Here is a 17,135-nt window from a genome sequence, read left to right on the forward strand (position 1 = left end):
CGCCGCCCGCCGGGGCCGGGGCCCGCGGTCGGTCCCGCTTGTCCGCGCCGGCCCCTGGCGCCCGGCGCCGCCGCGGCGCGCCCCTCTCCGGCCGCTTGCCGCCCTCGCTCCTGCGCGTCAGCTTCTTCTGGATGTTGCCCATGGCGCGCGGCTCGGCGGCGCTCCCGGCTCCCGCCGGCTCCGCGGCCTCTGTGGGGAGTGGATGCGGGAAGTGACTGTTTGCATCATCGGGAGCAGCTACCGCCGAGGCCGCGGCAGTGCCGGCGCGGGGGCGGGGTTCGCGGGCGAAGCCGGGAGGAGCCGGCCCGCCCCTCGCCGGGAGCCGGGCAGTTCCGGCGCCGCTGGGGGCCGGTCCGCCCCGAGGGCTGAGCGCCGGAGGCCGCGCTCCTGTGGAACCCGGGGGTTTCCGGGGCTGAGGACTCAAGTCAAGCCCGGACTTAACTCTTCGAACGCCGAAGAGCTTGGGATGTGAAAACCGGCATTTCAAACATCATTCCCTTCATCACAGCGTACGTGTCGAGGTAGACCTTACATAATTTGTACTTTTCTTCCGCTTAACAATTTACAAATGAATGAATGAAGATACTAAGACTTGAATACAACTGCACTCTCAAGTTAGGGTACCCTTTCCTTCTGTTAAAGAACTGGGAGAAGATAACTTTTTCAAATTATCTTTTTCAAATAATCAAAAAATTATCAAATTTTCAAATTATCAAGTCCAAGTGATTTTCAAGGCATTTAAAAATGGTTTTAGCAAAGAACTCACATAAAACAGCCACCTAGTTTTTAAAGTGAACCTTAAAAAGTCAGTAAAATTTCCATTACAATACCTTACTCCAAGGTAAAAATTCCTCTGATCTTGATTGAAAAATTTCAAGTATTTATCAGAGCTTTAATAATTGATTATTGAACTGATTTTTAACTATGAAAATAAATATTTCATTGATAGGTGTCTAAATATTTAAAACAAAGCAATTCATCATTTCAAAGCACTAACTGCAGAGACTTCCCAACTTTCTCTTGTAACAAATTCTCATCTAATTTTTAATGAATGTATTTCCCATTCTGTTTCATGAATGTTAAAGCCAGAATCTGAAGCACAGATGAAACAGAAAGCAACAAGTACATAAATGAAAATCAGTGAATAGATGATGGTCACCTTAAGGCAAGCAATGAGTTTATCAGTTCAGTTCAGTCGCTCAGTCGTGTCCGACTCTTTGCAACCCCATGAATCACAGCACGCCAGGCCTCCCTGTTCATCAGCAACTCCCAAGTCTACTCAAACTCATGTCTAACGAGTCAGTGATGCCATCCAGCCATCTCATAGCATATTGGGCACCTACTGACCTGGGGAGTTCCTCTTTCAGGATAGAGTTCCTCTATCATTTTGCCTTGTGAGAGGGCATCAGAGGGCAGACACACTGAAACCATAATCACAGAAAACTAGCCAGTCTGATCACACGGACCACAGCCTGTCTAACTCAATGAAACTAAGCCATGCCGTGTGGGGCCACCCAGGATGGTCGGGTCATGGTGGAGAGGTCTGACAGAATGTGGCCCACTGGAGAAGGGAATGGCAAACCACTTCAATATTCTTGCCTTGAGAACCTCATGAACAGTATAAAAAGGGAAAATGAGTGTATAAAAGCACACTAATTAATAGAATTTTCCTGGCTCAGACGGTAAAGCGTCTGTCTGCAGTGCAGGAGACCTGGGTTCGATCCCTGGTTTGGGAAGATCTCCTGGAGAAAGAAATGGCAGCCCACTCCAGTATTCTTGCCTGGAAAATCCGATGGATGGCGGAGCCTGGTAGGCTACCGTCCATGGGGTTGCAAAGAGTTGGACACGACTGAGCGACTTCACTTTCACTTTTCCATACAGCAGAATGACATTCAATTTTGGATCACTAACCAAAAGAGGCTAATTATTAAAACAAAAGATGATCTTGTAATAGTGATAAATCCCTAGATTGAACCCAGTAGAATTATTACAGCAAGGCTCTAGTACTCTTCATCTGGTATTTGCTGCTCAGGTTCCACCCAGAATAAAAATGGACGGAAGCATAAATCAGTGTCAGCAGAAATGATAAGCAGCTAGTATTGTTTTCTGTTCCCTTGGGTGTCATCCACTCATGTCTGACCAATACTGTTACTAAATAACTGCTATTTATTTAAAACTTAATATGAGTCAGGACCTTTACATACATTATCATTAACCTTCATACCAAGTATTATCCCCACATTACAAATGAAGAAAGAGAGACACAAGGAGAAGACTAAGGAATTCCCTCAAGAATGAAGAGCTAGAAACCAACGTAACTGGGATTCAGGATCCAGAGGAAATGAAATGAATGCTGTACCTCTTTCCTTAAGATTGAAATGCCCCTGAAATGTCCCTGCACAGGTAAGCAGAGGCCCAGGCACGAAAGACCTGTGAGTCCTGGGGGCTATTTAGCTCCCTGGAAGACATTCCAGAGGAGTCATTCAGAAGATAGCTCCAAATATAGATCAGAGGAGGCCTTATCTGGAAGACACTGACTTGGGAATTTCGAGCATAAAAACAATCATCGAAGAAGTTTGGTGGATGTGGAGGGAGTCACTGAGATCTTCCAAAGGATCCCTGAGAAAGACAACAGTTAAAAAGATGATCAGAATCGCCAGTGGAAGTGGAGTACCACCTAGAAATGAGAGGAGAAAAATGGGAAGGTGTACTGCTTCAGAAACCAAGAGGAAAGAGCATTTCAAGGACAAAGGAGTCAACGGTAACAACTGTCAAAGGAAGGAACGACCAACAGTTCTCACTGCATAAAGACTGAAGGAAACCATCAGATCTAAAAACCACAAAGACTTCAGTAACCTTGGGTGGTGCGGTGGTTTAGGGTAGCTGGTAGATACAAAAATTCTCAATGAAATACTAGCAAACTGAATCCAAAAGCATATTAAAAGCATTATACATCATGACCAATGGGATTTATCTCAGGAATGGAAGAGTATTTCAACAGTAGAAAAATCAATCTATTCAATACCTGCCATTAATAGAACATGGGGGAAAAACCATATGACCATAGCTGACACTGAAAAGGAACTTGACAAAATCCAATACTCTTTCATGATTAAAAAAAAAAAAACAAAAAACCTCAAAATATGAAGAAGTAAAACTTCTCAACATGATTAAGTACATTAAGTACATTTATGAAAAACTCACAACTAAGATCATACTCAGTAGTGAAACCCTAAAAGCTTTCCCCTGAAGATAGTTTTCACTAGCTACTCAACATTATACTGGAAGTTGTAACCTGGTCAGTTGAGACAAGAAAAAGAAAGACGTCCATACTGGAAAGGAAAAAGTAAAACTATCTCTATTCAAAGATAACATGATTATCTTCAGATAGATTCTTTAGGATTATATATTTACACAATACACGCACACACACAAACCACTAGAGTTAATAAAAAAATTCAGCAATTTCAGGGTACAAGTTGTTCAGTCGCTCATAGGGTTTGACTCTTTTTCACCCCATGGACTACAGCACACCAGGCTTCCCTGTCCTCTATCCCCTGGAGTTTTCTGAATGTTGAGTTTTCTGATTGTTTTCTGAAATGAACAGGAATCGTTTTTTGAATGCTGAGTTTCAAGCCAACTTTTTCACTCTCTTCTTTCACTTTCATTAAGAGGCTCTTTAGTTCCTCTTCGCTTTCTGCCATAAGGGTGGTGTCCTCTGCATATCTAGTTATTGTTATTTCTCCAGGCAGTCTTGATTTCACCTTGAGCTTCATCCAGCCCAGCATTTCCCACGATGTACTCGGCATATAAATTAAATAAGCAGGGTGACAATATACAGCCTTGTAGTATGGCACACTCCAGTACTCTTGCCTGGAAAATCCCATGGGCGGAGGAGCCTGGTAGGCTGCAGTCCATGGGGTCGCTAAGGGTCGGATACACGACTGAGCGACTTCACTTTCACTTTTCACTTTCACGCACTGGAGAAGGAAATGGCAACCCATTCCAGTATTCTTGCCTGGAGAATTCCAGGGACAGCAGAGCCTGGTGGGCTGCCGCCTATGGGGTCACACAGAGTCGGACACGACTGAAGCGACTTAGCAGCAGCAGCAGCAGCAGCAGTACTCCTTTCCCAATTCTGAACAAATCTGTTGTTCCATGTCTGGTTCGAACTATTGCTTCTTGACCTGTATACAGGTTTCTCAGGAGACAGGTATTCTAATATTCTTCAGAATTTTCCACATTTTCTTGTGATCCACATAGTCAAAGGCTTTAGCATAGTCAATGAAGCAGAAGTAGATATTTTTCTGGAATTCCCTTACTTTTTCAATGATCCAGTGGATCTTGGCAATTTGATCTCTGGTTCCTCTGCCTTTTCTAAATCCAGCTTGAACATCTGGAAATTCTTGGTTCACATACTATTGATGCCAAGCTTGAAGGATTTTGAGCATAATCTTGCTAGCATGTGAAATGAGTGCAACTGTACAGTAATTTCAACATTCTTTGGCATTGCCTTTCTTTGGGATTGGAATGAAAACTGACCTTTTCCTATCCTGTGGCCACTGCTGAGTTTTCCAAATTTGCTGGCACTTGAGTGCAGCACTTTCACAGCATCATCTTTTAGGATTTGAAATAGCTCAACTGGAATTCCGTCACCTTCACTAGCTTTATTCATACTAATGCTTCCTAAGGCCCATTTGACTTCACACTCCAGGGTTTCTGGCTCTAGGTGTGTGATCACACCATCATGGTTGTCCAGGTCATTAGGATCTATTTTGTACAGTTCTGTATATTTTTGCCACCTCTTCTTAATATTCTCTGCTTCTGTTAGGTCCATACTGTTTCTGTCCTTTTCTGTGCCCATCTTTGCAAGAAATGTTCCCTTGGTATCTCTAATTTTCTTGAAGAGGTCTCTAGTCTTTCCCATTCTACTGTTTTCCTCTATTTCTTTGCATTATTCATTTAAGAAGGCTTTCTTATCTCTCCTTGGATCAACATATAAAAATCTGTTATTTTTATAAACTAGCAATGAAAAGTTCTGAAATGACATTACAAAAACAATTCCATTTACAATCGTATTCAAAGAAGTAAAATATTAAGGCAATTTTAACCAAGGCAATGGGACTTGTGGGATAAATATTGCTGAAAGATATTAAATGGAAAAATATCTCTTCATCATGGATAGGAAGACTCACTTTTGTTAAAATATCAATACTATACAAAGCAGTCTACAGATTCAACATAATCCCTATCAAACATCCATAACTTTTTTGGCAGAAATGGAAAAGCTGATCCTTCACTTTGTATGGAATTTCAAGAGGCCTAGAATAGCCAAAACAATCTTGCAAAAGAACAGAATCAAATGACTTACACTTCAGATTTAAAAACTTATGGAAAGCTACAGTAACCAAAACTGTGATACTGATATAACGATAGACATGTAGATCAATGAAGTAGACAGTTCAGAAATAAGCCCATATATCTATGGCCAAGTGATTTTTTTTAGGGTAACATATGTTTTAATTTTTATCAAATGGAAATCAATGTGATAGTACAATGAAACCTCTGAAAACCATAGCTTTGGGCCACATCAGTCAGTCCATCAATCAATCAGGTGGGTTTTTGTGTGTGTGTGTGTGTGTGTGGTATAGTTGACTTACAGTATTATATAAGTTTTATGTATATAAAATAGTGATTCACAATTTTTAAAGGTTAGACTCCATTTATAGTTATTATAAAACACTGACTATATTCCCTGTGCTGTATAATAAATCCTTGTAGCTTATTTATTTTATACATAATAGTTTGTAGCACTTAATTTGACCCCCCTAGCATGCCCCTCCCCTTCCTTTTCCCCTCTGGTAACCACTAGTTTATTCTCTGTGACTCTGTTTCTTTTTTGTTATATCCACTAGCTTACTTTATTTTTTAGATTCCACATATAAGTTTTATCACACAGTACTTGTCTTTCTCTAACTTATTTCACTAAACATAATACCCTCCAATTCTATCCACATGATGTTGCAAATGACAAAATTTCACTCTTTTTTAAGATGGAGTAGTAATCCAGTGTGCGCATGAATATCATCTTTTCTTTAGCCATTCATCTGCCGATGGACACAGGCTGCTTGCATATCTTGGCTATCGTAAATAATGTTGCTATGAACATTGAGGTGCATGCATCTTTTCGAATTAGTGCTTTTGTTTTATTTGAATATATACCCTGGAGTAGAGCTGCTGGATCATGTGGTAGTTCTATTTTAGTTTATTGAGAAACTGCCCATGTTGTTTTCCAGGCCGCGGGCACCAATCTATGTTCCCACCAACAGTGCACAAGGGTTACAGTTTCTCCACATCCTTGCCAACATTTGTTATTTGTGGTCTTTTTGATGCTAGCCACTCTGACAGATATGAGGTGATATCTCACTGTGGTTTTGATTTGTATTTCTCTGATGATTAATGATGGCTGTTGCAAGAGGGCATCAGAGGACAGACACACTGAAACCATAATCACAGAAAACTAGTCAATCTAATCACACTGGGACCACAGCCTTGTCTAACTCAATGGAACTAATCCATGATGTGTGGGGCCACCCAGGGTGGGCGGGTCATGGTGGAGAGGTCTGACAGAATGTGGTCCACTGGAGAAGGGAAAGGCAAACCACTTCAGTATTCTTGCCTTGAGAACCCCATGAACAGCATGAAAAGGCAAAATGATAGGATACTGAAAGAGGAATTCCCCAGGTCAGTAGGTGCCCAATATGCTACTGGAGATCAGTGGAGAAATAACTCCAAAAAGAATGAAGGGATGGAGCCAAAGCAAAAACAATACCCAGTTGTAGATGTGACTGGTGATATAAGCAAGGTCCAGATGCTGTAAAGAGCAATATTGCATAGGGACCTGGAATGTCAGGTCCATGAATCAAGACAAATTGGAAGTGGTCAAAAAGGAGATGACAAGACTGAATGTCAAGATTCTAGTAATCAGCGAACTAAAATGGACTGGAATGGGTGAATTTAACTCAATGACCATTATATCTACTACTGTGGGCAGGAATCCCTTAGAAGAAATGGAGTAGCCATGATGGTCAACAAAAAAGTCCAAAATGCAGTACTTTGATGCAATCTCAAAAACGACAGAATGATCTCTGTTCAATTCCAAGGCAAACCATTCAATATCACGGTAATCCAAGCCTATGCCCCAACCAGTAACGCTGAAGAAGCTAAAGTTGAACAGTTCTATGAAGACCTACAAGACCTTTTAGAATTAACACCCCAAAAAGATGTCCTTTTCATTATAGGGGACTGGAATGCAAAAGTAGGAAGTCAAGAAACACCTGGAGTAACAGGCAGATTTGGCCTTGGAATATGGAACGAAGCAGGGCAAAGACTAATAGAGTTTTGCCAAGAGAACGCACTGGTCATAGCAAACACCCTCTTCCAACAACACAAGAGAAGACTCTACACATGGACATCGCCAGATGGTCAACAGCAAAATCAGATTGATTATATTCTTTGCAGCCAAAGATGGAGAAGCTCTATACAGTCAGCAAAAACAAGACCGGAAGCTTACTGTGGCTCAGATCATGAGCACCTTATTGCCAAATTCAGACTTAAATTGAAGAAAGCAGGGAAAACCACTAGACCATTCAGGTATGACCTAAATCAAATCCCTTATGATTATACAGTGGAAGTGAGAAATAGATTTAAGGGCCTAGATCTGATAGATGGAGTGCCTGATGAACTATGGAATGAGGTTCATGACATTGTACAGGAGACAGGGATCAAGATCATCCCCATGGAAAAGAAATGCAAAAAAGCAAAATGGCTGTCTGGGGAGGCCTTAAAAATAGCTGTGAAAAGAAGAGAAGTGAAAAGCCAAGGAGAAAAGGAAAGATATAAGCATCTGAATGCAGAGTTCCAAAGAATAGCAAGAAGAGATAAGAAAGCCTTCTTCAGGGATCAATGCAAAGAAATAGAGGAAAACAACAGAATGGGAAAGACCAGAGATCTCTTCAAGAAAATTAGAGATACCAAGGGAACATTTCCTGCAAAGATGGGCTCGATAAAGCAGAGAAATGGTCTGGACCTAACAGAAGCAGAAGATATTAAGAAGAGGTGGCAAGAATACACAGAAGAACGGTACAAAAAAGATCTTCACGACCAAGATAATCATGATGGTATGATCACTCACCTAGATCCAGACATCCTAGAATGTGAAGTCAAGTGGATCTTAGAAAGCATTACTATGAACAAAGCTAGTGGAGGTGATGGAATTCCAGTTAGTAAGTAAGTAAAGTCGCTCAGTCGTGTCCAACTCTTTGTGACCACATGGACTGTAGTCTACCAGGCTCCTCCGTCCATGGGATTTTCCAGGCAATAGTACTGGAGTGGATTGCCATTTCCTTCTCCAGAGGATCTTCCCAACCCAGGGATCGAACCCAGGTCTCCCACATTGTAGACAGACGCTTTACTGTCTGAGCCACCAGGGAAGTCCAGTTGAGCTATTTCAAATCCTGAAAGATGATGCTGTGAAAGTGCTGCACCCAATATGCCAGCAAATTTGGAAAACTCAGCAGTGGCCACAGGACTGGAAAAGGTCAGTTTTCATTCCAATCCCAATGAAAGGCAATGCCAAAGAATGCTCAAACTACTGCACAATTGCGCTCATCTCACATGCTAGTAAAGTAATGCTCAAAATTCTCCAAGCCAGGCTTCAGCAATATGTGAACCATGAACTTCCAGATGTTCAAGATGGTTTTAGAAAAGGCAGAGGAACCAGAGATCAAATTCCCAACATCTGCTGGATCAGCAAAAAAGCAAGAGATTTCCAGAAAAACATCTATTTCTGCTTTCTTGACTATGCCAAAGCCTTTGACTGTGTGGATCACAATAAACTGTGGAAAATTCTGAGAGAGATGGGAATACCAGACCACCTGACCTGCCTCTTGAGAAACCTATATGCAGGTCAGGAAGCAACAGTTAGAACTGGACATGGAACAACAGACTGGTTCCAAATAGGAAAAGGAGTACATCAAGGCTGTATATTGTCACCCTGCTTATTTAAATTATATGCAGAGTACATCATGAGAAACACTGAGCTGGAGGAAGCACAAGCTGGAATCAAGATTGCTGGGAGAAATATCAGTAACCTCAGATATGCAGATGACACCACCCTTATGGCAGAAGGTGAAGAGGAACTAAAAAACCTCTTGATGTAAGTGAAAGAGGAGAGTGAAAAGGTTGGCTTAAAGCTCAACATTCAGAAAACAAAGATCATGGCATCTGGTCCCATCACTTCATGGGAAATAGATGGGGAAACAGTGGAAAGTGTCAGACTTTATTTTGGGGGGGCTCCAAAATCACTGCAGATGGTGACTGCAGCCATGAAATAAAAAGACGCTTACTCCTTAGAAGAAAAGTTATGACCAACCTAGAGAACATATTCAAAAGCAGAGACATTACTTTGCCAACAAAGGTCCATCTAGTCAAGGCTATCGTTTTTCCAGTTGTCATGTATGGATGTGACAGTTGGACTGTGAAGAAGGCTGAGTGCCGAAGAATTGATGCTTTTGAACTGTGGTCTTGTAGAAGACTCTTGAGAGTCCCTTGGACTGCAAGGAGATCCAACCAGTCCATTCTAAAGGAGATCAGCCCTGGGTGTTCTTTGGAAGGAATGATGCTAAAGCTGAAACTCCAGTACTTTGGCCACCTCATGCGAAGAGTTGACTCATTGGAAAAGACTCTGATTCTCGGAGGGATTGGGGGCAGGAGGAGAAGGGGATGACAGAGGATGAGATGGCTGGATGGCATCACCGACTCGAATGATGTGAGTTTGAGTGAACTCCAGGAGTTGGTGATGGACAGGGAGGCCTGGAGTGCTGCGATTCATGGGGTTGCAAAGAGTTGGACATGACTGAGTGACTGAACTGAACTGAACTGATAATTAATGATGTTGAGCATCTTTTCCTGTGCCTGTTGGCTATTTATATATGTTCTTTGGAAAAATGTCTATTCAGATGTTCTGCCCATTTTCTAATTGAGTGGTTTGTTTTGCAGAGCAAGTTAGCACTGTTGATATATGTGTGATATTAATCTCTATTGATCATATCATTTGCAAATATATTCTCCCATTCAGTAGATTGTATTTTTGTTTTGCTGGTGATTTCCTTTGTTGTACTTTTTAGTTCAATTAGGTCCCATTGTTTATTTTTGCTTTTGTTTCCTTTGACTTAGGAGACAGATCCAAAAAAATACAACTTATGTCACAGAATGTTTTTCCTAAGTTTTCTTCAGGAGTTTTATGGTTTCTGGTCCTACCTTTAGGTCTTTAATCCATTTTGAGCTTACTTTTGTATATGGTGCTAGAAAATGTTCTAATTTCATTCTTTTACTTGGAACTGTCCAGTCTTCCCAGTACCACTTATTGGAGAGACTGTCTTTTTTCCATTATATATTCTTGCCTTCTTTGTTGTAGATTAATTGACCATTAGTGTGTGGGTATGGCCAACTAACTTCTGACAAAGATGCCAAGTCAAGAATAGTTTTTTTTTTTAACAAATGATGTTAGGATACCTAGATTTCTACATGACAAACAATAACAAACCCCCCCAAAAAACCAAAGCTAAGTTGGACTCCTTCTTATATGAATTAATCAAAATAAATCAGTGACCTAAAAATAAGAGCTAAAGCCCTAGAACTCTTAGAAGAAAACATAGGAGTAAATCTACATGACCTTGGATTTAACAATTGATTTTTGTATATGACACCAAACTTTTGTGCCTCAACTGATATTATCAAGAAAGTTTAAAAACCTGTGGAATGGAAGAAATATGCTAATCAAGTATCTGATAAGGGTCTAGTATTCAGAATATATAAATAACACTTAAAGTGAAACAATAAAAAGACAGCCTTCAAAATGGGCAAATGACTTGAATAAACATTTCTCCAAAGAAGACACACAAATGACTAATAAACACATGGAAAATGATCAACATAATAAGTCGTCGTCATTGTTGTTGTTGTTGTTCAGTTGCTAAGTCGTGTCCAACTCTTTTTGGCTCCTTGGACCACAGCATGCCAGGCTTCCCTGTCTTTCACTATCTCCTGAAGTTTGCTTAAACTTATGTCCACTGAGTTGGTGATGCCATCCAACCATATCATCCTCTGTCACCCCTTCTCCTCCCGCCCTCAATCTTTTCCAGCATCAAAGTCTTTTCCAATGAGTTGGCTCTTCCCATCAGGTAGCCAAAGTATTGGAGCTTCAGCTTCAGCATCAGTCTTTCCAATGATTCAGAGTTGATTTTCTTTCGAATTGACTGGTTTGATCTCTACACTGTCCAAGAGGTTGTCCATGTCAAAAGTTTTCTCCAGCACTACAGTTGGAAAGCATCAATTCTTTGGTGCTCAGCCTTCTTTATGGTCCAACTCTCACATCTGTACATGACTACTGGAAAAACCATGGCTTTAAGTATACAGACCATGGTTGGCAAAGTGATATCTCTGCTTTTTAATACCCTGTCTAGGTTTGTCATAGCTTTTCTTCCAAGGAGCAGGTGTCTTTTAATTTCATGGCTGCAGTCAATGTCCACAGTGATTCTCGAGCCCCCCCAAAATAATATCTGTCACTGTTTCCACTTTTCCCCCATCTATTTGCCATGAAGTGATGGGACGATGTCATGATCTTAGCTTTTTGAGGGAAATCCAAATCAAAACCATAAGGAATTACCACTTTACACCCCTTGGGATGGTTATACTGAAAGTGGTGAACTATAACAAGTGTTTGCAAGAATGTGGAGGAATTGGAATCTTTACATATTGCTAGTGAGAATATGAAATGGTGTAGCCACTTTGGAAAACAGTCTTGCAGTTTTCTACTCTCATAGAACCAGTATTCTACTCTTAACCCAGGGATGAAACCCGGGTCTCCCACATTGCAGGCAGATGCTTTACCATCTGAGCCACCAGGGAGGACACTCTTAAGTTTATACCTCCCCAAATTATAAACATATGTACATGCACAGACACAAACCAAAAATTCCTGTACATGAATGTTCATAGAGGCATTATTCATAATAGCCACAAAGTGGAAAAACCCAAATGTCCATCAACTGATTAATGAAAAAAGAAAATGTGATATTATCCATGCAGTGGAATATCTGTCCATAAAAAGGAGTGAAGTACTAAAACATGGGTCTTAGTAATATTTTTTTTTGATATGTCTACTCAGACAAGGGAAATAAAAGTAAAAACAAACAAATGAGACTACATCAAGCTAAAGAACTTTTGCACAGCAAACTATGAAAAACTGAAAAGGCCACCTATTGAATGGAAGAAGATATTTGTAAACAACATATCTGATAAGGAGCTAATATCCAAAATATATAAACAACTCATATAACTCAACAGCAAAAAAAGAAACAGCTTGGTTTAAAAATGGACATAGGATATGAATAAACATTTTTCCCAAGAAAGCATACAGATGGCCAATAGGTACATGAAAAGATGCTCAACACTACTGATCATCAGAGATTAAAACAACAATGATCTATCACCACACACCTGTCAGAATGGCTATTATCAAAAAGACGACAATTAAGTGTTAGCAAAGATGTGGAGAAAGTATAATCCTTGTGCATTCTTGGTAGAAATGTGAATTGGTACAGCAAGTGTGGAGAACAGTATGGAAGTTCCTCAAAAAATTAAAAATAGAACTATCATACTAACAATTCCACTCCTGGGTATTTGTCTGAAGAAAACAAAAACACTAATTAGAAAAGATAAATACACCTCTTAGCATTATTTACAACAGCCAAGATATGGAAGCAACCTAAGTGCCCAGTAATAGATGAACGGATAAAGAAGATGTAATTTATTTATATATAAACACACACTCCAGTATTCTTGCCAAGAGAATCCCATGGACAGAGGAGCCTGGCAGGCTATGGTCCATAGGGTCACAAAGAGTCGGACACAACTGAAGTGACTTGGCACACACTTAGCATGTGTGTGTGTGTGTATATATATATATATATATATATTTATTTATAATGAAATATTATATTACTTGGTCATAAAAAAATGAAATCTTGCCATTTGTGACAACATAGATAAAGGTACAGGGTATTACGCTAGGTGAAATAAGTCAGAGAAAAACAAATAATGTATGATTTCACTTACATGTGGAATATAAAAACAAAGCAAATGAACAAACATAACAAAACAGAGTCATAGATACAAGTGGTAGCTGGAGGCAAAAGGGCTGAAGGGAGGAGATTTTCTGAGGAAGATTAAGAGACGCAGACTCCAGTTGCAAAAATAAATGAGTCACAGTTATGAAATGTATAGTATGGGGAATATAGTCAACAATCATGTAATACCTTCACATGGTGACAGATCATAGCTAGACTTACTGTGGGGATCATTTTGAAATGTACAGAAATATGAACTCGCAAAGAGTCGGACACGACTGAGCGACTGAACTGAACTGACTGATGAACTCACTAAGTTGTATAACATGTTGTCGGTCAATTATACTTCAAAACCAAACAAACAAATGCATATTAAATAGAAAAAAGATCAGATCTGTGGTTACCAGAGGTGGGGAACGAGGGGAGGGGGGAACTAGATGAAGGCAGTCAGACGTCGTTATGAGATAAGTAAGTACTAGGGACATAACGTGCAACATGATAAACATAATTAACAGTTTTATATGAAAGCTGTTAAGAGAACAACAGTCCTAAGAGTTCTCCTCATAAGGAAAAAGATTTTCTATTTAAAAAATTTCATTACCATATGAGATGATGGATGCTTTCTAAGCTTATTGTGCTAATCATTTCATGGTATATGTGTCAAATCATTATGCTGTACACCTTAAACTTTATACAGTGCTGACGTCAATTATATCTCAATAAAACTGAAAGGGGAAAAACAAAGAATGAAATACTGATACATATTGGAACATGGATGAACCCTGCAAACATCATGCTATCGTGAGAGAAGCCAGACACAAAAGACCACATATTGCATGATTCCATTACATGAGATATTCAGGACAGACAAATCCATAGCGATAGAAAGTTGATTAGTAGTTGCCAGGAGGAAAGGGAGACAGGACTTATTGCTAATGGGTATGGGATTTCTTTTTGTGATGATAAAATGTTTTAAAATTAGACAGTCAGGATGGTTGTACAACCTTGTGAGTATACTAAAATCCAGTGAATTTGTGAAGGATGAATTTTATGATACAGGAATTACATCTCAATTTTTTTAATTGAGATATAAATTTTATCTTACCCTTGACAGCAAAGAATACTTTTTTTTTATCCTGGTTAATTGGATGGGAGAGGAAAAAAGAATCTAATTTTCATCTTTTTATTTGCAATACAAAATGTATTGATCATTTAATTTCTTCAACAGTGATTTATCTAGTGATTTATATGCTTTGTGGACAGAGGAGCCTGGTGGGCTACAGTCCATGGGGTCACAAATAGTTGGACATGACTGAGCGACTGAGCGTGCGCACGCGCACGCACGCGCGCGCACACACACACACACACACACACACACATGCTTTGTTCATTTTGGTACTAGGCTCTTTAACTTGGTCTTATTGCTTTGTAAAAGTTCTTCATATTTAATGTCATTAACCCCTTGTGCTTCTCTTATTTTTTCATTTGCCTTTTATGTTTTCATTGCATCTATCTTATATAATTTTTAATTTTTACATAATCAAAATCATTCTTTTTCTTTATGATTTTGTGCCTTTTAACTCTTTGAAATCCCCACCTTGACACCCTCCTGATTCCAACAATTCTAGGACAAGAACAATATTTATATTTTATTCTTCTGTTTGTTAATGACTTTAATTTTCTTATATTTCATTTTTAAGCAGGGAACAAGCAACAACACTACAAGGGAGTCTAGACGCTACTTTCCTCTGATGGCCACTTCTAAATGCTCTCTCCTAGGGATTTGTGTGCGTGCTCAGTCATGTCTGATTCTGCGACCCCATGGATTGTAGCCCTCCAGGCTCCTCTGTCCATGGGATTCTCCAGGCAAAAATGCTAGAGTGGGTCACCATTTTCTTCTCCAAGGATTCTTCCCACCTCAGGGATCAAACATGCACCTCCTGCATTGGCAGGCAGATTCTTTACCACTGGGACACCCCCTCTACTAGAGAAGGAAAATGAAAATAGGGAAGTTTCTGAGAAAGCCGAGGAATTCAAATCCCAGAACCAATCAGCTTTGGGAGTCCTTAGAAGGACAGGTGAAGAAAGCCTATCAATTGTCTTATCCCAGTACCTGACACAGAGTAGGTGCTCAGTAGCTGTCAGCTGTTAAATTAAACCCATCGGTTATGTTGTACCTCAGTCTGGATGAATTGGGCCTGGCCAACCCAGGTGGAGCCCGCAGGGGAGCAGCATTATCACCTGAGGTTAGAACACACTAATTGCTGCATTTTCCCATGGTCTTAGGGCTCCTTGCATCATACCCCATAATGACTGAGGGTTCTTTCTTGGAATGTGGTGGGAGGGGAACCACCAGCAAAGATTCCAACTTGATAACCTCTCTCTGGGCTTTCACATTATTTTCCTAAAAGTAACTTGGATTTATCTTGTCTTGTCCAAGCCTCCAGGACCTCTCTGTCCATGTTATCTAACAATGGAACTTGGTAAAAATGAATATAAGATAGTTTCATTGTTCTTATTTCACCTTCGAAGAAATGCTACTGGGCTTCCAGCCATTTAATCTACTTAATCTTTTTTTTTAATATATCTTGGAATTTTTTATGAATATAAAAAACCCCCAAATACAGGACTTGATAGGAAAACATACATTAAAATTTTATACACAGTTAAATCTTAACAGTAAAAAAAATGCATACAGACTCATGCATAAGGAGAATGGGGGTGGTGGGGGAGGAATCCATCAAAAAACTGTAGTCGTTTCTTTGAGCTGTGAATTAAGGTTAATCTACCTAATCTTGGGGCATAGACGTGGATTACTGTGATACTGAATGATCTCTGTTCGTTTCCAAGGCAACCATTCAATATCACAGTAATCCAAGTCTATGCCCCAACCAGTAACGCTGAAGAAGCTGAAGTTGAACGGTTCTATGAAGACCTACAAGATCTTTTAGAACTAACACCCAAAAAAGATGTCCTTTTCATTATAGGGGACTGGAATGCAAAAGTAGGAAGTCAAGAAACACCTGGAATAACAGGCAAATTTTGCCTTGGAATGCGGAATGAAGCAGGGCAAAGACTAATAGAGTTTTGCCAAGAAAATGCACTGGTCATAGCAAACACCCTCTTCCAACAACACAAGAGAAGACTCTACACATGGACATCACCAGATGGTCAACACCAAAATCAGATTGATTATATTCTTTGCAGCCAAAGATGGAGAAGCTCTATACAGTCAGCAAAAACAAGACCAGGAGCTGACTGTGGCTCAGATCATGAACTCCAAATTCAGACTCAAATTGAAGAAAGCAGGGAAAACCGCTAGACCATTCAGGTATGACCTAAATCAAATCCCTTATGATTATACAGTGGAAGTGAGAAATAGATTTAAGGGCCTAGATCTGATAGATGGAGTGCCTGATGAACTATGGAATGAGGTTTGTGACATTGTACAGGAGACAGGGATCAAGACCATCCCCATGGAAAAGAAATGCAAAAAAGCAAAATGGCTGTCTGGGGAGGCCTTAAAAATAGCTGTGAAAAGAAGAGAAGTGAAAAGCCAAGGAGAAAAGGAAAGATATAAGCATCTGAATGCAGAGTTCCAAAGAATAGTAAGAAGAGATAAGAAAGCCTTCTTCAGCGATCAATGCAAAGAAATAGAGGAAAACAACAGAATGGGAAAGACTAGAGATCTCTTCAAGAAAATTAGAGATACCAAGGGAACATTTCCTGCAAAGATGGGCTCGATAAGGGACAGAAATGGTATGGACCTAACAGAAGCAGAAGATACTAAGAAGAGATGGCAAGAATACACAGAAGAACTGTACAAAAAAGATCTTCACGACCCAGATAATCACGATGGTGTGATCACTCACCTAGAGCCAGACATCCTGGAATGTGAAGTCAAGTGGACCTTAGAAAGCATCACTATGAACAAAGCTAGTGGAG

The 17,135-nt window shown here is 40.1% G+C and overlaps 1 protein-coding gene across 1 annotated transcript in view; it reads right to left on the reverse strand.

Annotated features, from left to right (window-relative positions):
• The window catches only part of SPAG1 (sperm associated antigen 1), an 85,047-nt gene that overhangs the window by 25,904 nt on the left and 42,008 nt on the right, over nt 1-17,135 (reverse strand). The window contains exon 10 of the mRNA XM_040260985.1: nt 17-189. Within this exon, the coding sequence (XP_040116919.1) occupies nt 17-189 (173 nt within the window). The remainder of the gene's footprint in view (nt 1-16; nt 190-17,135) is intronic.

The sequence above is a fragment of the Oryx dammah genome, unplaced genomic scaffold (assembly GCF_014754425.2).
Source record: "Oryx dammah isolate SB20612 unplaced genomic scaffold, SCBI_Odam_1.1 HiC_scaffold_19, whole genome shotgun sequence".
NCBI lineage: Eukaryota > Metazoa > Chordata > Mammalia > Artiodactyla > Bovidae > Oryx > Oryx dammah.